This window comes from Haliotis rufescens, unplaced genomic scaffold (genome assembly GCF_023055435.1).
Source record: "Haliotis rufescens isolate VD_foot unplaced genomic scaffold, xgHalRufe1.0.p SCAF_31, whole genome shotgun sequence".
NCBI lineage: Eukaryota > Metazoa > Mollusca > Gastropoda > Lepetellida > Haliotidae > Haliotis > Haliotis rufescens.
This window is the reverse complement of record NW_025964013.1, coordinates 5034776-5056845: the sequence shown is the minus strand read 5'-3', so window position 1 is coordinate 5056845 and position 22070 is coordinate 5034776. Positions and strand designations below refer to the sequence as shown.

Genomic DNA, 22070 nt, shown 5'->3' with positions numbered 1-22070 from the left:
ATAGCAAGGCACTGTTTGGAAATCCTCAATAGCAAGGCACTGTTTGGGAATCCTCAATAGCAAGGCACTGTTTGGGAATCCTTGATAGCAAGGCACTGTTTGGGAATCCTAAAAGCAAGGCACTGTTTGGGAATCCTTATTAGCAAGGCACTGTTTGGGAATCCTTTATACCAAGGCATTATTTGGGAATCCTTAATAGCAAGGCACTGTTTGGGAATCCTTAATACCAAGGCACTGTTTGGGAATCCTTAATAGCCAGATTGTTTGAAGTGACATAAAATCTCATATTGTTTGCCTCCTATCTGATGATGCTGTTTATCTTTCTAGCATTGAAAGAGTTCCATATTTACAGAGGTAATGTCCATGCTAACACACGGCACAAACACTGAGGAGAGCAATAAAGTCAGCATCAGCCAAGGTTAACCAGAGGGAATACAGTGTCAGTGTCAGTGAAATATCCAACATACAAGAATAGATAGTTATCCGTTATAAACATCTCCCACTCATGTGTATAATGAATTGATGAACTGCTGGAAGCCACGAACTTTGGACATTTCAACTGAGAGAATAACAAAGGTGGCTATTCTCTGTCTTTGGGGTGTTGATTTGGTCTACAAATTGAACTCTCACAATGATATCCCTAATGGGTTTTACAGTAGCCATTTTGTCCTTCGGTGTGTGTCTTTTGTCACGTAATCACCGAGCAGTTACCTGTATTTACCTCCCCTGATGTGAGTGACAGAGTGATTTTGTTACCTCCCCTGATGTGAGTGACACAGTGATGTAGTTACCTCCCCTGATGTGAGTGACAGAGTGATGTAGTTACCTCTAGGGCTGGGACGAGTAACTCGGATGCCCGGGTCAGGTGGGTACTGATTAGGACCCGGGTACCCACAGAACTACCCAGAACCCTTTCCTTCTGTTTTTTTCATATGGTTGAATAAAGATTTAACGTAATTCAAGTGTATGAATGACCAGACTGTTTAATACATGTATCTCGATACGTTTTGCCAGGGCTATTCTAAAAATGTCCCCAATCAGACATTTTTAGACATCTCCTGAGACCTACAGTGGGTACCCGGGTAGGGTCTGGTTATAGTGGGGTGGGTACCCGGGTAGTAAATTTGGACTCATCCCAGCCCTAGTTACCTCCCCTGATGTGAGTGACAGACAAGCTCCTTCCCAGGGCGTGACACCTTCGTTACACTCTCGGTAACATCGCTGCCACCAGTGTGGGCGCGGCCATTACAAGAATCTTGAAATTTGCCCTCCCACCCCATATGTAGTAACATTTATACTTTTGTTTATGTCTTTGGGAATGCCATCATATTTCAATTTGAAAAGGTTTACGACTGACCATGTATTCCAGATGAATTTACTTTGTTGTTTTGATAATCAGATTGGTTCGAGATTGCAGACTAACGGAAAATCAACCAACTTCTCCCTTACATTCTTACTATATCAATAACACGATAGTTTTAATGAAACAGAAATTCAAATTGACAAACGAAGAAAGTAATTTAGCAGCGACAAGTGTATTCGGCTTCACGACAGTCGTCACTTGTTTGTAAACATAACGGTCATTCGGTTGCGAGTTCAACTCCAAGCATGGTTGTGGCCACCTATTCACAGTGGGGAGTTTTGACTGGTGGCAGCGATAGTATAAAGAGCTCCGGGAACGTACTATCGCTGTGAGGAGCTTGAGTGACAGAGTGATGTAGTTACCTCCCCTGATGTGAGTGACAGAGTGATGTAGTTACCTCCCCTGATGTGAGTGACAGAGTGATACTAAACTACTCACCAGTTGTCATACAGCAGACCGAAGGTAGACAGGGAGAAGCATACGTACAGCACACTGGCCAGCACCATCACTGTACTGAAGTCCTGCAACACAAGACTCAGCACTGCATACAGGCAGGTAGGGGTGCATACTACACACTATCACAGAGACAAAAAAGTCATGTTTTAAACATATCTGAAGGGGGGGAATAAACTTAATCTGTGTTTGAGTTTATTTCAGTATGTGACGCTCATTTGAACATTCAAATAACTAAGTTCATTCAGAAAAATGAAGGACACAGACGCTGTGCAATATCATACTGGCAAGGTTGAGGTGTTGCATTCCTGTCTGTGTACAGAAAGATGGGGGTAGCCCACAAGGACTACGTGTGACCTGTCTGTGTACAGAAAGATGGGGGTAGCCCACAAGGACTACATGTGACCTGTCTGTGTACAGAAATATGGGGGCGGTTGCATACCAGTCTGTGTACAGAAAGATTGAGGTGTTGCATACCTGTCTGTGTACAGAAAGATGGGGGTGTTGCATACCAGTCTGTGTACAGAAAGATTGAGGTGTTGCATACCTGTCTGCGTACAGAAACATTGGGGTGTTGCATACCTGTCTGTGTACAGAAACATGGAGGTGTTGCATACCTGTCTGTGTACAGAAACATGGGGGCGGTTGCATACCAGTCTGTGTACAGAAAGATTGAGGTGTTGCTTACCTGTCTGTGTACAGAAACACGGAGGTGTTGCATACCTGTCTGTGTACAGAAAGATTGAGGTGTTGCATACCTGTCTGTGTACAGAAACATGGGGGTGTTGCATACCTGTCTGTGTACAGAAAAATTGAGGTGTTGCATACCTGTCTGTGTACAGAAACATGGAGGTGTTGCATACCTGTCTGTGTACAGAAACATGGAGGTGTTGCATACCTGTCTGTGTACAGAAACATGGAGGTGTTGCATACCTGTCTGAGTACAGAAACATGGGGGTAGCCCACAAGGACTACGTTTTACCTGTCTGTGTACAGAAAGATTGAGGTGTTGCTTACCTGTCTGTGTACAGAAAGATGGGGGTGTTGCATACCAGTCTGTGTACAGAAAGATTGAGGTGTTGCATACCTGTCTGCGTACAGAAACATTGGGGTGTTGCATACCTGTCTGTGTACAGAAAAATTGAGGTGTTGCATACCTGTCTGTGTACAGAAACATGGAGGTGTTGCATACCTGTCTGTGTACAGAAACATGGGGGCGGTTGCATACCAGTCTGTGTACAGAAAGATTGAGGTGTTGCTTACCTGTCTGTGTACAGAAACATGGAGGTGTTGCATACCTGTCTGTGTACAGAAAGATTGAGGTGTTGCATACCTGTCTGTGTACAGAAACATGGGGGTGTTGCATACCTGTCTGTGTACAGAAAAGTTGAGGTGTTGCATACCTGTCTGTGTACAGAAACATGGAGGTGTTGCATACCTGTCTGAGTACAGAAACATGGGGGTAGCCCACAAGGACTACGTTTTACCTGTCTGTGTACAGAAAGATGGAGGTGTTGCATACCAGTCTGTGTACAGAAACATGGAGGTGTTGCATACCTGTCTGTGTACAGAAACATGGAGGTAGCCCACAAGGACTACGTGTGACCTGTCTGTGTACAGAAAGATGGGGGTAGCCCACAAGGTTGAGGTGTTGCATACCTGTCTGTGTACAGAAAGATGGGGGTGTTGCATACCTGTCTGTGTACAGAAACATGGAGGTGTTGCATACCTGTCTGTGTACAGAAAGATGGGGGTGTTGCATACCTGTCTGTGTACAGAAAGATGGGGGCGGTTGCATACCTGTCTGTGTACAGAAAGATGGGGGTGTTGCATACCTGTCTGTGTACAGAAAGATGGGGGTGTTGCATACCTGTCTGTGTACAGAAAGATAGAGGTAGCCCACAAGGATTAGGGTGAAGTGCGTCCACACGTAGGCACTGACACTGACCGGCACACTACGGTCATACTTCCTCACTGGGGACTCCACCTACAAGGAACACAGAGAGGATGCTATCAGGGTCATCTTGCCAAACACATGTTTACTTCATTAAACCATGGGCAATGTATCTTTTCATGCTATGGCAAATGTCCTTTCTAGAGAAAAGAACCATCATTTTAAACAATTGTGCTATGCATGATTTATTCTTCACATCTTTAACCTCAGGTTGACCTGGCTCTGTTTATTTTCAGGTTGATGTCATTAACATAGAGGGCCAGGCTGCAAGATGCCGTACATTTCACTTTTTTTCCCAAATCTGACTGATGTCAAAATGCAGATGATGGGGATTTTAACAATAGAATGTTGAAACACAACCACTGACACTCTCAACATTAACTATATCTCTTACCAGAATAGAAATGAATACACAATCCCATTAAAAAGTGGTCAAATGTAACAAATGCTATATTTGGTATAACTCTTTCTTAGTAAAGTACTTTTTGGGGTTGAGTCCCATACAGGATTTCAAAACCACGCTCCAACCCACTCAGCCACCAAGGCTTCCACAAAAGTGAAAGTCTGACAACTGGTAGTCTAAATCACGTACTTTATGAACCCCTCTGACAAGTGTAAATTGGCATGGCTCCCATGGCCGAAAGCTATGAATACACAATCCCATGTGGAATTTGAGCCCGCACTCCAAGAGTGAGGCACAAAAAAGAAAGTACTAGAATCTGTACTTTACTAAGAAAGTGTCATCCCAAATATAACATTTGTTACAGAATAGAAATGTCACGAATTGTAACATGCACTTTACAATGATTATTCAACAACAGAAGGACAATTTGTAACACACTGTATGAGGATAGAACACACCATTATTCCAGCTGGCATTACCTGAGGCAAATCTTCCTTACATCCCAGACGGGGCTTGCCGGGTTCCCATCCAGGGCCTTTAAAAACGACGGACAGCTTGTTCCCAAGTCCCTCGATCCTCCATGCTGTTGTAATGATGTGGTTCAGCTGACACAGCTGGGCAGTGATGGGTTCCCAGGTGGACAGAGGGTGGACGAGGCCGTACACGACCCGCGTCTCCTCCTGCTGGAAGGTACCTGGGAACACATCACCGGTACACTCACAGAACAGTACACTCACAGAACAATACACTCACAGAACAGTACACTCACAGAACAGTACACTCACAGAACAATACACTCACAGAACAATACACTCACGGAACAATACACTCACGGAACAATACACTCACAGAACAATACACTCACAGAACAATACACTCACGGAACAATACACTCACAGACCAACACACTCACAGAACAATACACTCACAGAACAGAACAATACACTCACGGAACAATACACTCACAGAACAAAACACTCACTGATCAATACACTCACAGAACAATACACTCACAGAACAATACACTCACTGACCAATACACTCACAGAACAATACACTCACAGAACAATACACTCACATAACAATACACTCACAGAACAATACACTCACAGAACAAAACACTCACTGATCAATACACTCACAGAACAATACACTCACAGAACAATACACTCACTGACTAATACACTCACAGAACAATACACTCACTGACCAATACACTCACAGAACAATACACTCACAGAACAATACACTCACAGAACAATACACTCACAGAACAATACACTCACAGAACAATACACTCACAGAACAATACACTCACTGACCAATACACTCACAGAACAATACACTCACAGAACAATACACTCACGGAACAATACACTCACAGAACAAAACACTCACTGATCAATACACTCACAGAACAATTCACTCACAGAACAATACACCCACTGACCAATACACTCACAGAACAATACACTCACAGAACAATACACTCACAGAACAAAACACTCACAGAACAATACACTCACAGAACAATACACTCACTGACCAATACACTCACAGAACAATACACTCACAGAACAATACACTCACAGAACAATACACTTGTATTTGCAGCCAAAAAAGTAGTTTCATGTTTGCAAAATCTTTAAAAAATATAAACAACAGTAACAAAAAATATTTTGGGTCATAAAAATTCTGTATCATATATACATATGATTATACACAAAATCACTTTAACAAAAACTATACTTGAAAACTACGAAACCACTGTTGAAAGCAAAAGCATAGATGCTGATCAAGTTACAGAAATGCCGCTTTGCGAAACAGTCTCGATTGACGAGTTAAGTGAGAAATTTACAGTTTACAACGAAACATTTTTGAGAGAACAACACACGGCAAAAGCGATATTAACTCCATAAATGACCATCTGTCATTATTTTACCTTGTCAATATGGAACTAACGTAAAAAGGAAGTCAACAGTTTGTGTATGGGCCAGACACTTATGATAAATGGAGACAGTTTGAGGGGAGGCTGCTCTTGTATGATAATAGTTCCGTCAAATTGTTATGTTCACTGCAATGAAAATATCACTTTTCTCAAATTCGGAAAAATTCAGTCTTTCACACTTAAGAATATAATAAATGAGAAATTCACCAAAACTTTATGAGACTAAAGCAAAATGACATTAACACTCAAAGCAATATGGCGATCAAGTTACACGGTCATCAGAAAAATTGAATTAAACAAGAAACATACCTCTGACAAGAGGATATATATATCAGGGAAAGGAATATGGATGAAGCACCACCAGAAAACATCAAAATCTAATGAAAATCTAAGGTAAGATGACTGTTTCAAATTACATGTCTGTCGTAAGGCTGACAGAGAAGAATACGATGGAGTTCCGGCCAAGGCAGATAACTCAGGGGTATCGGGGCACAGGCTATAGTCTGGTACAACTGTTTGTATAAGGTAGGGAAGCTATTAAAAGCACTATGCAGCATCAGGTAAGGTAAAACATTAATTATTGAGGATCCTCTGCACCCTCACTTTTGTAAGTCAAGGTAAAATCCTGGAACACGTTATCACTAACAAGTGCTTCCTCACCAAACAGAAGGTCCCACACGATGAGAGTGCCACCGTAGTTCTTGTCGATGCAGTAGGGGTTGCGGCCATGGTGTACACGGTGGTGGCTGGGAGTGTTGATGATGTATTCCAGGGGGCCGAGCTTCTCTATTGTCTGGACAAACAAACATGATGTTAAACAAACAATATAGAAAACATCTTTTCATGCACAGATCATATGAGTGTAACAATATATCACGGTAACAATATCAAACTGTAACTGCCAACAAACTGCACAAATATCAAACTGTAACTACCAACAAACTGCAACAATATCAAACTGTAACTACCAACAAACTGCAACAATATCAAACTGTAACTACCAACAAATTCCAACAATATCAAACTGTAACTACCAACAAACTCCAACAATATCAAACTGTAACTACCAACAAACTGCAACAATATCAAACTGAAACTACCAACAAACTGCAACAATATCAAACTGTAACTGCCAACAAACTGCAACAATATCAAACTGTAACTACCAACAAACTGCAACAATATCCAGCTGTAACTACCAACAAACTGCAACAATATCAACTGTAACTGCCAACAAACTGCAACAATATCAAACTGTAACTACCAACTGCAACAATATCAAACTGTAACTACCAACAAACTGCAACAATATCAAACTGTAACTACCAACAAACTCCAACAATAACAAACTGTAACTACCAACAAACTGCAACAATATCAAACTGTAACTGCCAACAAACTGCAACAATATCAAACTGTAACTACCAACAAACTGTAACAATATCAAACTGTAACTAACAACAAACTGCAACAATATCAAACTGTAACTACCAACAAACTGTAACAATATCAAACTGTAACTAACAACAAACTGCAACAATATCAAACTGTAACTGCCAACAAACTGCAACAATATCAAACTGTAACTGCCAACAAACTGCAACAATATCAAACTGTAACTACCAACAAACTGCAACAATATCCAGCTGTAACTACCAACAAACTGCAACAATATCAAACTGTAACTGCCAACAAACTGCAACAATATCAAACTGTAACTACCAACAAACTGTAACAATATCAAACTGTTACTACCAACAAACTGCAACAATATCAAACTGTAACTACCAACAAACTGCAACAATATCAAACTGTAACTACCAACAAACTGCAACAATATCAAACTGTAACTACCAACAGACTGTAACAATATCAAACTGTAACTACCAACAAACTGCAACAATATCAAACTGTAACTACCAACAAACTGCAACAATATCAAACTGTAACTACCAACAAACTGTAACAATATCAAACCATGCCTTGGTGATATTTCATCCAATTTATAAAATGTTGTGTGCCTCAAAAAGACATATATTTTACAAGAAAAGCTGGCAGTTCAGTAATTTAAAAAATGAAGTTTGCTCTACCCCTATGTGTAGTGTAAACTATATAGTTTTGCCCTGAACTATTATTGCTAAAGCATGTGGATACTTGCATGTTGACATCATCTTGCACTATTTGTTCACTTTTTGGTAATAACATTCAATTAAACAACAAGTTTAAAGACACTATTTCACAGATCAATATAACTGATGGGGATGCGCCATCTTGCTTCACAGTAATGAAAGAATCATATTACCATGGATATGTTATATCACAGGGGAGGTAATTTGAACAAAGTCATGACATGAGCCCATTATGACAAAACTCACAAAGTGTACTTTATCACAGGATAAAGTATTATTAGAGTCTTTGATGTTTCGGCAGAGCATCTTAGACAGCGTTCGTCGAAGTCTAGAGGAGTATATTTATTTAAGGACCAGTATAATAAGATAAATGCTTGTCCAGTGGTCTGGTTTTATATTGAGTAATGTAAGATTGTATGACTTTTGAAATCAACAATAGATCGACTCTAAACTCAGAGCAAAACCAGCCACCCAAACAACCCTGTGTGGTACAGTGGGTACCTTCTTGACGGGCTTCCCTTACACAAGTTCACTTGTTGTACAAACATGATAAAGTATCTGCCATCTAAATCCTTTTTTGGTGGCACCATGTCCAGTACAGATCCAACAGGACCTGTAGATTTTTCTAGGTGCTGGTCTTTTGGACCACTGACAAATTTTGGTAATTGTCAAACACTGATTTTAGAATTCCCTGAGACATAACATAGCGTGTCTGGGCTTAGGCCATGGTTCATACATTGACAATAAAGCCCTCGATTCCCTGAGACATAACATAGCCTGTCTGGGCTTAAGCCATGGTTCATACATTGACAATAGAGCCCTCGATTCCCTGAGACATAACATAGCCTGTCTGGGCTTAAGCCATGGTTCATACATTGACAATAGAGCCCTCGATTCCCTGAGACATAACATAGCCTGTCTGGGCTTAAGCCATGGTTCATACATTGACAATAGAGCCCTCGATTCCCTGAGACATAACATAGCCTGTCTGGGCTTAAGCCATGGTTCATACATTGACAATAGAGCCCTCGATTCCCTGAGACATAACATAGCCTGTCTGGGCTTAAGCAATGGTTCATACATTGACAATAGAGCCCTCGATTCCCTGAGACATAACATAGCCTGTCTGGGCTTAAGCAATGGTTCATACATTGACAATAAAGCCCTCATTTTTAGGAACTTGACTTAATTTGCATCAGGTGCATGTTGACATGAAAACCGAGTTTCAGCAAACAAAACCAGGTTGCACCCTGGTCCTATAAAGTGTGTTCATAGATTGATTTTGTGTCTGGACAAGTAAGGGTTAGTCTGACACACATTTGAATTATTTTTTTACATGCACTCGGTGTAGGTAAACACAAATATTAAGTTGCATTTTACAATAAAAGGCTGCACTGGTGCATATTAGATATAGCTCAGTTGAGCCTTGCAATACACCATACTTCACCTAGAATTCCCTATATTTTCTGTATTTCTATTTCTCACTAACCAGTTCAAGATAACCCAAAACACAAACCGATTAAAGGTCAGTGTCTGACACCAACATGAATCTAAACAGACTGATTCCTCCAATGGTGGAATAATACAAACAAACTTTCCTAAATTAACTATGGTAACAAAACTCACACAAAGGTGGAATAACACAAACAGACGTTCCTAAATTAACCATGGTAACAAAACTCACACAAAGGTGGAATAACACAAACTGACTTTCCTAAATTAACCATGGTAACAAAACTCACACAAAGGTGGAATAACACAAACAAACTTTCCTAAATTAACCATGGTAACAAAACTCACACAAAGGTGGAATAACACAAACAGACTTTCCTAAATTAACCATGGTAACAAAACTCACATAAAGATGGAATAACACAAACAGACTTTCCTAAATTAACCATGGTAACAAAACTCACATAAAGATGGAATAACACAAACAGACGTTCTTAAATTAACCATGGTAACAAAACTCACACAAAGGTGGAATAACACAAACTGACTTTCCTAAATTAACCATGGTAACAAAACTCACACAAAGGTGGAATAACACAAACAGATGTTCCTAAATTAACCATGGTAACAAAACTCACACAAAGGTGGAATAACACAAACTGACTTTCCTAAATTAACCATGGTAACAAAACTCACACAAAGGTGGAATAACACAAACAAACTTTCCTAAATTAACCATGGTAACAAAACTCACACAAAGGTGGAGTAACACAAACAAACTTTCCTAAATTAACCATGGTAACAAACCTCACACAAAGGTGGAATAACACAAACAGACTTTCCTAAATTAACCATGGTAACAAAACCCACACAAAGGTGGAATAACACAAACAAACTTTCCTAAATTAACCATGGTAACAAAACCCACACAAAGGTGGAATAACACAAACTGACTTTCCTAAAATAACCAAGGTAACAAAACTCACACAAAGGTGGAATAACACAAACAAACTTTCCTAAATTAACCATGGTAACAAAACCCACACAAAGGGGGAATAACACAAACAGACTTTCCTAAATTAACCATGGTAACAAAACTCACACAAAGGTGGAAAAACACAAACTGACTTTCCGAAAGTAACCATGGTAACAAAACCTGCTACAAAGGTGGATAAACACAAACAAACGTTCCTAAATTAACCATGGTAACAAAACTCTCACAAAGGTGGAATAACACAAACAGACTTTCCTAAAATAACCAAGGTAAAAAAACTCACACAAAGGTGGAATAACACAAACAGACGTTCCTAAATTAACCATGGTAACAAAACTCACACAAAGGTGGAATAACACAAACAGACATTCCTAAATTAACCATGGTAACAAAACCCACACAAAGGTGGAATAACACAAACTGACTTTCCTAAAATAACCAAGGTAACAAAACTCACACAAAGGTGGAATAACACAAACAAACTTTCCTAAATTAACCATGGTAACAAAACCCACACAAAGGGGGAGTAACACAAACTGACTTTCCTAAATTAACCATGGTAACAAAACTCACACAAAGGTGGAATAACACAAACTGACTTTCCGAAAGTAACCATGGTAACAAAACCTGCCACAAAGGGGGATAAACACAAACAGACTTTCCTAAAAAGTAACCATGGTAACGAAACCTGGCACAATGTGGAATAATACAAGCAAACTTTCCAGGAGTTACCTCTGTGTGTATCCAGAATTGGTAGAGGAGGTTGAACTGGTTGTGGACACAGAAGATGGAGGGCGGCACGCACAGCGCCATCGGCATGTAGAAGATCTGGGGGCAGAACACAGTTGATAAATAGGCAGGTCACATATGGTTCAGGCAGGGACAACCGGCTCTATCCATCCACACAGAAGGAATGTGAGTGAGTGTTGTTTTATCAACATTATCAGTATACAAGCATGGATGAGGCAGGGGATGACCGGCTCTATCCATCCACACAGAAGGAATGTGAGTGAGTGTTGTTTTATCAACATTATCAGTATACAAGCATGGATGAGGCAGGGGATGACCGGCTCTATCCATCTACACAGGGGGAATGTGAGTGAGTGTTGTTTTATCAACATTATCAGTATACAAGCATGAATGAGGCAGGGGATGACCGGCTCTATCCATCCACACAGGGGGAATGTGAGTGAGTGTTGTTTTATCAACATTATCAGTATACAAGCATGGATGAGGCAGGGGATGACCAGCTCTATCCATCCACACAGGAGGAATGTGAGTGAGTGTTGTTTTATCAACATTATCAGTATACAAGCATGGATGAGGCAGGGGATGACCGGCTCTATCCATCCACACAGGGGGAATGTGAGTGAGTGTTGTTTTATCAACATTATCAGTATACAAGCATGGATGAGGCAGGGGATGACCAGCTCTATCCATCCACACAGAAGGAATGTGAGTGAGTGTTGTTTTATCAACATTATCAGTATACAAGCATGGATGAGGCAGGGGATGACCGGCTCTATCCATCCACACAGAAGGAATGTGAGTGAGTGTTGTTTTATCAACATTATCAGTATACAAGCATGGATGAGGCAGGGGATGACCGGCTCTATCCATCCACACAGGGGGAATGTGAGTGAGTGTTGTTTTATCAACATTATCAGTATACAAGCATGGATGAGGCAGGGGATGACCGGCTCTATCCATCCACACAGGAGGAATGTGAGTGAGTGTTGTTTTATCAACATTATCAGCATACAAGCATGGTTCAGGCAGGGGATGACCGGCTCTATCCATCCACACAGAAGGAATGTGAGTGAGTGTTGTTTTATCAACATTATCGGTATACAAGCATGGATGAGGCAGGGGATGACCGGCTCTATCCATCTACACAGAAGGAATGTGAGTGAGTGTTGTTTTATCAACATTATCAGTATACAAGCATGGATGAGGCAGGGGATGACCAGCTCTATCCATCCACACAGGGGGAATGTGAGTGAGTGTTGTTTTATCAACATTATCAGTATACAAGCATGAATGAGGCAGGGGATGACCGGCTCTATCCATCCACACAGGGGGAATGTGAGTGAGTGTTGTTTTATCAACATTATCAGTATACAAGCATGGATGAGGCAGGGGATGACCAGCTCTATCCATCCACACAGGGGGAATGTGAGTGAGTGTTGTTTTATTAACATTATCAGTATACAAGCATGGATGAGGCAGGGGATGACCGGCTCTATCCATCCACACAGAAGGAATGTGAGTGAGTGTTGTTTTATCAACATTATCAGCATACAAGCATGGTTCAGGCAGGGGATGACCGGCTCTATCCATCCACACAGGAGGAATGTGAGTGAGTGTTGTTTTATCAACATTATCACTATACAAGCATGGAGGAGGCAGGGGATGACCGGCTCTATCCATCCACACAGGGGCAATGTGAGTGAGTGTTGTTTTATTAACATTATCAGTATACACACATGGATGAGGCAGGGGATGACCGGCTCTATCCATCCACACAGGGGGAATGTGAGTGAGTGTTGTTTTATCAACATTATCAGTATACAAGCATGGATGAGGCAGGGGATGACCGGCTCTATCCATCCACACAGAAGGAATGTGAGTGAGTGTTGTATTATCAACATTATCAGTATACAAGCATGGATGAGGCAGGGGATGACCGGCTCTATCCATCCACACAGAAGGAATGTGAGTGAGTGTTGTATTATCAACATTATCAGTATACAAGCATGGATGAGGCAGGGGATGACCGGCTCTATCCATCCACACAGGGGGAATGTGAGTGAGTGTTGTTTTATCAACATTATCAGTATACAAGCATGGATGAGGCAGGGGATGACCGGCTCTATCCATCCACACAGGGGGAATGTGAGTGAGTGTTGTTTTATCAACATTATCAGTATACAAGCATAGATGAGGCAGGGGATGACCGGCTCTATCCATCCACACAGGGGGAATGTGAGTGAGTGTTGTTTTATCAACATTATCAGTATACAAGCATAGATGAGGCAGGGGATGACCGGCTCTATCCATCCACACAGGGGGAATGTGAGTGAGTGTTGTTTTATCAACATTATCAGTATACAAGCATGGATGAGGCAGGGGATGACCGGCTCTATCCATCCACACAGAAGGAATGTGAGTGAGTGTTGTTTTATCAACATTAGCAGTATACAAGCATGGATGAGGCAGGGGATGACCGGCTCTATCCATCCACACAGGGGGAATGTGAGTGAGTGTTGTATTATCAACATTATCAGTATACAAGCATGGATGAGGCAGGGGATGACCGGCTCTATCCATCCACACAGAAGGAATGTGAGTGAGTGTTGTTTTATCAACATTATCAGTATACAAGCATGGTTCAGGCAGGGGATGACCGGCTCTATCCATCCACACAGAAGGAATGTGAGTGAGTGTTGTTTTATCAACATTATCAGTATACAAGCATGGTTCAGGCAGGGGATGACCGGCTCTATCCATCCACACAGAAGGAATGTGAGTGAGTGTTGTTTTATCAACATTATCAGTATACAAGCATGGATGAGGCAGGGGATGACCGGCTCTATCCATCCACACAGGGGGAATGTGAGTGAGTGTTGTTTTATCAACATTATCAGTATACAAGCATGGATGAGGCAGGGGATGACCGGCTCTATCCATCCACACAGAAGGAATGTGAGTGAGTGTTGTTTTATCAACATTATCAGTATACACACATGGATGAGGCAGGGGATGACCGGCTCTATCCATCCACACAGGGGGAATGTGAGTGAGTGTTGTTTTATCAACATTATCAGTATACACACATGGATGAGGCAGGGGATGACCGGCTCTATCCATCCACACAGAAGGAATATGAGTGAGTGTTATATTATTAACATCATCAGTATACAAGCATGGATCAGGCAGGGGATGACCGGCTCTATCCATCCACACAGGGGGAATGTGAGTGAGTGTTGTTTTATCAACATTATCAGTATACACACATGGATGAGGGAGGGGATGACCGGCTCTATCCATCCACACAGGGGGAATGTGAGTGAGTGTTGTTTTATCAACATTATCAGTATACAAGCATGGATGAGGCAGGGGATGACCGGCTCTATCCATCCACACAGAAGGAATGTGAGTGAGTGTTGTTTTATCAACATTATCAGTATACAAGCATGGATGAGGCAGGGGATGACCAGCTCTATCCATCCACACAGGGGGAATGTGAGTGAGTGTTGTTTTATCAACATTATCAGTATACAAGCATGGTTCAGGCAGGGGATGACCGGCTCTATCCATCCACACAGAAGGAATGTGAGTGAGTGTTGTTTTATCAACATTATCGGTATACAAGCATGGATGAGGCAGGGGATGACCGGCTCTATCCATCCACACAGAAGGAATGTGAGTGAGTGTTGTTTTATCAACATTATCGGTATACAAGCATGGATGAGGCAGGGGATGACCGGCTCTATCCATCTACACAGAAGGAATGTGAGTGAGTGTTGTATTATCAACATTATCAGTATACAAGCATGGATGAGGCAGGGGATGACCGGCTCTATCCATCCACACAGAAGGAATGTGAGTGAGTGTTGTTTTATCAACATTATCAGTATACAAGCATGGATGAGGCAGGGGATGACCGGCTCTATCCATCCACACAGAAGGAATGTGAGTGAGTGTTGTATTATCAACATTATCAGTATACAAGCATGGATGAGGCAGGGGATGACCGGTTCTATCCATCCACACAGAAGGAATGTGAGTGAGTGTTGTTTTATCAACATTATCGGTATACAAGCATGGATGAGGCAGGGGATGACCGGCTCTATCCATCCACACAGAAGGAATGTGAGTGAGTGTTGTATTATCAACATTATCAGTATACAAGCATGGATGAGGCAGCGGATGACCGGCTCTATCCATCCACACAGAAGGAATGTGAGTGAGTGTTGTTTTATCAACATTATCAGTATACAAGCATGGATGAGGCAGGGGATGACCGGCTCTATCCATCCACACAGGGGGAATGTGAGTGAGTGTTGTATTATCAACATTATCAGTATACAAGCATGGATGAGGCAGGGGATGACCGGCTCTATCCATCCACACAGAAGGAATGTGAGTGAGTGTTGTATTATCAACATTATCAGTATACAAGCATGGATGAGGCAGGGGATGACCGGCTCTATCCATCCACACAGGGGGAATGTGAGTGAGTGTTGTTTTATCAACATTATCAGTATACAAGCATGGATGAGGCAGGGGATGACCGGCTCTATCCATCCACACAGGGGGAATGTGAGTGAGTGTTGTTTTATCAACATTATCAGCATACAAGCATGGATGAGGCAGGGGATGACCGGCTCTATCCATCCACACAGAAGGAATGTGAGTGAGTGTTGTATTATCAACATTATCAGTATACAAGCATGGATGAGGCAGGGGATGACCGGCTCTATCCATCCACACAGAAGGAATGTGAGTGAGTGTTGTTTTATCAACATTATCAGTATACAAGCATGGATGAGGCAGGGGATGACCGGCTCTATCCATCCACACAGGGGGAATGTGAGTGAGTGTTGTATTATCAACATTATCAGTATACAAGCATGGATGAGGCAGGGGATGACCGGCTCTATCCATCCACACAGAAGGAATGTGAGTGAGTGTTGTTTTATCAACATTATCAGTATACAAGCATGGATGAGGCAGGGGATGACCGGCTCTATCCATCCACACAGAAGGAATGTGAGTGAGTGTTGTATTATCAACATTATCAGTATACAAGCATGGATGAGGCAGGGGATGACCGGCTCTATCCATCCACACAGGGGGAATTTGAGTGAGTGTTGTTTTATCAACATTATCAGTATACAAGCATGGATGAGGCAGGGGATGACCGGCTCTATCCATCCACACAGAAGGAATGTGAGTGAGTGTTGTTTTATCAACATTATCAGTATACAAGCATGGATGAGGCAGGGGATGACCGGCTCTATCCATCCACACAGAAGGAATGTGAGTGAGTGTTGTTTTATCAACATTATCAGCATACAAGCATGGTTCAGGCAGGGGATGACCGGCTCTATCCATCCACACAGGAGGAATGTGAGTGAGTGTTGTTTTATCAACATTATCAGTATACAAGCATGGTTCAGGCAGGGGATGACCGGCTCTATCCATCCACACAGAAGGAATGTGAGTGAGTGTTGTATTATCAACATTATCAGTATACAAGCATGGATGAGGCAGGGGATGACCGGCTCTATCCATCCACACAGGGGGAATGTGAGTGAGTGTTGTATTATCAACATTATCAGTATACAAGCATGGATGAGGCAGGGGATGACCGGCTCTATCCATCCACACAGAAGGAATGTGAGTGAGTGTTGTTTTATCAACATTATCAGTATACAAGCATGGATGAGGCAGGGGGCGACCAGCTCTATCCATCCACACAGGGGGAATGTGAGTGAGTGTTGTTTTATCAACATTATCAGTATACAAGCATGGATGAGGCAGGGGATGACCGGCTCTATCCATCCACACAGGGGGAATGTGAGTGAGTGTTGTATTATCAACATTATCAGTATACAAGCATGGATGAGGCAGGGGATGACCGGCTCTATCCATCCACACAGAAGGAATGTGAGTGAGTGTTGTATTATCAACATTATCAGTATACAAGCATGGATGAGGCAGGGGATGACCGGCTCTATCCATCCACACAGGGGGAATGTGAGTGAGTGTTGTTTTATCAACATTATCAGTATACAAGCATGGATGAGGCAGGGGATGACCGGCTCTATCCATCCACACAGGGGGAATGTGAGTGAGTGTTGTTTTATCAACATTATCAGTATACAAGCATGGTTCAGGCAGGGGATGACCGGCTCTATCCATCCACACAGAAGGAATGTGAGTGAGTGTTGTATTATCAACATTATCAGTATACAAGCATGGATGAGGCAGGGGATGACCGGCTCTATCCATCCACACAGAAGGAATGTGAGTGAGTGTTGTTTTATCAACATTATCAGTATACAAGCATGGATGAGGCAGGGGATGACCGGCTCTATCCATCCACACAGGGGGAATGTGAGTGAGTGTTGTATTATCAACATTATCAGTATACAAGCATGGATGAGGCAGGGGATGACCGGCTCTATCCATCCACACAGAAGGAATGTGAGTGAGTGTTGTTTTATCAACATTATCAGTATACAAGCATGGATGAGGCAGGGGATGACCGGCTCTATCCATCCACACAGAAGGAATGTGAGTGAGTGTTGTATTATCAACATTATCAGTATACAAGCATGGATGAGGCAGGGGATGACCGGCTCTATCCATCCACACAGGAGGAATGTGAGTGAGTGTTGTTTTATCAACATTATCAGTATACAAGCATGGTTCAGGCAGGGGATGACCGGCTCTATCCATCCACACAGAAGGAATGTGAGTGAGTGTTATATTATCAACATTATCAGTATACAAGCATGGATGAGGCAGGGGATGACCGGCTCTATCCATCCACACAGGGGGAATGTGAGTGAGTGTTGTATTATCAACATTATCAGTATACAAGCATGGAGGAGGCAGGGGATGACCGGCTCTATCCATCCACACAGAAGGAATGTGAGTGAGTGTTGTTTTATCAACATTATCAGTATACAAGCATGGATGAGGCAGGGGGCGACCAGCTCTATCCATCCACACAGGGGGAATGTGAGTGAGTGTTGTTTTATCAACATTATCAGTATACAAGCATGGATGAGGCAGGGGATGACCGGCTCTATCCATCCACACAGAAGGAATGTGAGTGAGTGTTGTTTTATCAACATTATCAGTATACACACATTGATGAGGCAGGGGATGACCGGCTCTATCCATCCACACAGGAGGAATGTGAGTGAGTGTTGTTTTATCAACATTATCAGTATACAAGCATGGATGAGGCAGGGGATGACCGGTTCTATCCATCCACACAGAAGGAATGTGAGTGAGTGTTGTTTTATCAACATTATCAGTATACAAGCATGGATGAGGCAGGGGATGACCGGCTCTATCCATCTACACAGGAGGAATGTGAGTGAGTGTTGTTTTATCAACATTATCAGTGTACACACATGGATGAGGGAGGGGATGACCGGCTCTATCCATCCACACAGAAGGAATGTGAGTGAGTGTTGTTTTATCAACATTATCAGTATACACACATGGATGAGGGAGGGGATGACCGGCTCTATCCATCCACACAGGGGGAATGTGAGTGAGTGTTGTTTTATCAACATTATCAGTATACACACATGGATGAGGGAGGGGATGACCGGCTCTATCCATCCACACAGAAGGAATGTGAGTGAGTGTTGTTTTATCAACATTATCAGTATACAAGCATGGATGAGGCAGGGGATGACCAGCTCTATCCATCCACACAGGAGGAATGTGAGTGAGTGTTGTTTTATCAACATTATCAGTATACAAGCATGGTTCAGGCAGGGGATGACCGGCTCTATCCATCTACACAGGGGGAATGTGAGTGAGTGTTGTATTATCAACATTATCAGTATACAAGCATGGTTCAGGCAGGGGATGACCGGCTCTATCCATCCACACAGAAGGAATGTGAGTGAGTGTTGTTTTATCAACATTATCAGTATACAAGCATGGATGAGGCAGGGGATGACCGGCTCTATCCATCCACACAGGGGGAATGTGAGTGAGTGTTGTTTTATCAACATTATCAGTGTACACACATGGATGAGGCAGGGGATGACCGGCTCTATCCATCTACACAGAAGGAATGTGAGTGAGTGTTGTTTTATCAACATTATCAGTATACAAGCATGGATGAGGCAGGGGATGACCGGCTCTATCCATCCACACAGGGGGAATGTGAGTGAGTGTTGTTTTATCAACATTATCGGTATACAAGCATGGATGAGGCAGGGGATGACCGGCTCTATCCATCCACACAGAAGGAATGTGAGTGAGTGTTGTTTTATCAACATTATCAGTATACAAGCATGGATGAGGCAGGGGATGACCGGCTCTATCCATCCACACAGAAGGAATGTGAGTGAGTGTTGTTTTATCAACATTATCAGTATACAAGCATGGTTCAGGCAGGGGATGACGGGCTCTATCCATCCACACAGAACGAATGTGAGTGAGTGTTGTTTTATCAACATTATCAGTATACAAGCAGTATCACATTCACACAACAAAGGACACCTTTGTGGGGAACCAAACTCAGGTCGTCAGTGTGAGAGGTGAACACTTGAACCACTTACACATATCTACCCAATGAGGAACAGTGCAGTTAGGCTTTAAAAAATTGGTTCTCAGGCAATGGTTTTTGAAAATATAGTGTGGACGGACTATTTGAAGATTTATTTATTTTATTGAAATTTTATTAAAATGGAAATAAAAACGAAACGTGCAGTGAACGTTATGCCTGAGAACCAAGCCTTAATGAACTTAATGCCTGAGAATCAAGACTTAATGAACATGTGACTGTGAATGTTGGTTTGGGTCAACTAGTCTGCAGAGTAATGGATTACGAGGAAGGTATTAAAAGAATTATTATCATGTCTTTCCAAACCTATACTCAGCATCATTATAACAGGGTCACCTAGATATGGAGAATGACAAATATGAACATACGCCAACAAGCATCAATAGGTCGGAGTATGTTGACAGTGTGATCAACACTTGAAGGAAATGTTGTTTATGCCTGATTGGATGCTTCTATGAAAGTGGAAAAATGGACGACAATCAAAAACACTGCAAGACTACAGATAGAAAAAGCTTACAAAAACACACACCTGAATGCAAACCAGTGGTGTAGCCCATGCACGTGCAATTCATGACAAGTAACAGTCTATGTGGGTATAAAATGGTTCATTCCAGATGCAAGTGAACTGCATTCTTAGACGTTTAAAAAAACAATGTTTCTTTAATACTTTTATCTCTTATTATCTGCATGACCCCTGAAAAATGATGCTGAGTATATATATAGAATACTTAACGAGCTCCCGTTAAATACCAATTTTAGGAAACGAGTGAATAGTTCTGGTATCTGACGAGCGAAAGCGAGTCAGATACCACAACTATTCTCGAGTTTAAAAAAAATGGTTTTACATTGGGGCGAGTTTAGTATTTTATTTATTACTTGTCATTTATACTGTTGATCGTGAATAGGCTGACACCTACATGATCCACGGCACAATCTAATTGAGTTCAACAGAATAAAACTTCAAACATGTCAAAAGTTGAAACGTATGAATTTAATACCATACAACGGTACACCTATAGAATTCAGGCGTCCGTTCCATAAAATTATCGTAGCGCTAAGGTTATCGCAACTCACATACTTTAACTTAGACTAACGACTGCTGTTGCGCCACATACGATCGCACCTCAAAGTTTACAATCACGTCACCATACCAGATGACGTAATTTGTGGAATTTTGTTGCAAGATCCATCGGCGAAACAATGCCATGTGACGTCAGCCTAGCAACAAGGTATCTGTTCAATTTTTGTTCGTGAAATGTGTTTCCGGTGTACATAAGCACGCGTTTTGGTATTACACAATGTGTAATACAGCTGTATGTTTATTAAACAGGTGATCTCTTCACGGGCAAGTAATAAATCAAGCATCTTCCCGAGGCAAGAGAGTTAACTGACTATAAAAGTCCAGTTTCCACCCTTGCCGAACTAGGCTGGTATTATGGAGTTATATTTTGGCTGGACTAATGAGTCTATGCATAGTCCAATCAAAATCGCGCACCGAAATCGAAATCCGGTTCGTAAACTGTCGTGCAGATTTCGGTTCATTGCAGGATTTGCAAAGCATGTGCACAGCCAACTCGTCAGCAGATATTTTCCAAATCATTTCATGTTTTTAATCAAGGTGCTCACGTGATTTGATGCATTTCGCGATGTAAGACCCGTTTTATCACAATATAGATCTTGATTATCGATCAGATCGTCCTGACTCGGCGCCACCATTTTGTGTGAAACAAACGCAAGTGATGCGAGAGGTGGAATCTGATTGGTCCATAGGTGAGGCTTAGAAGGGACATAACTGGTAATAGCCACTTGTGGCGCTACGGTCAAGCCCAGTTATTCCATCCTAGTTCGGCAAGGGTGGAAACTGGACTTTTAAAGTCAGTTAAATCTCTTGCCTCGGGAAGATGTAAAACAAGATACTTAAAGAACATGCAAGTTTTCTGTATACAGTACAATGTAACCATGGTTACACCTGCTATATTTTGACCATCATTGACAATCAATCAAGCAGCTTCACCGGCAGTCCTTGAACAACCAATGTACAAGCGC

The 22070-nt window shown here is 42.0% G+C and overlaps 1 protein-coding gene across 1 annotated transcript in view; it reads right to left on the bottom strand.

Moving 5' to 3' along the window:
- LOC124119061 (alkylglycerol monooxygenase-like) overlaps positions 1–22070 on the bottom strand; it is a 32237-nt gene that overhangs the window by 2700 nt on the left and 7467 nt on the right. Inside the window, exons 5-9 of the mRNA XM_046481449.2 lie at positions 11429–11524; positions 6782–6914; positions 4653–4867; positions 3687–3803; positions 1802–1884 (exon numbers count right to left, since the gene is read on the bottom strand). Coding sequence (XP_046337405.2) covers positions 1802–1884; positions 3687–3803; positions 4653–4867; positions 6782–6914; positions 11429–11524 — 644 coding nt within the window. The remainder of the gene's footprint in view (positions 1–1801; positions 1885–3686; positions 3804–4652; positions 4868–6781; positions 6915–11428; positions 11525–22070) is intronic.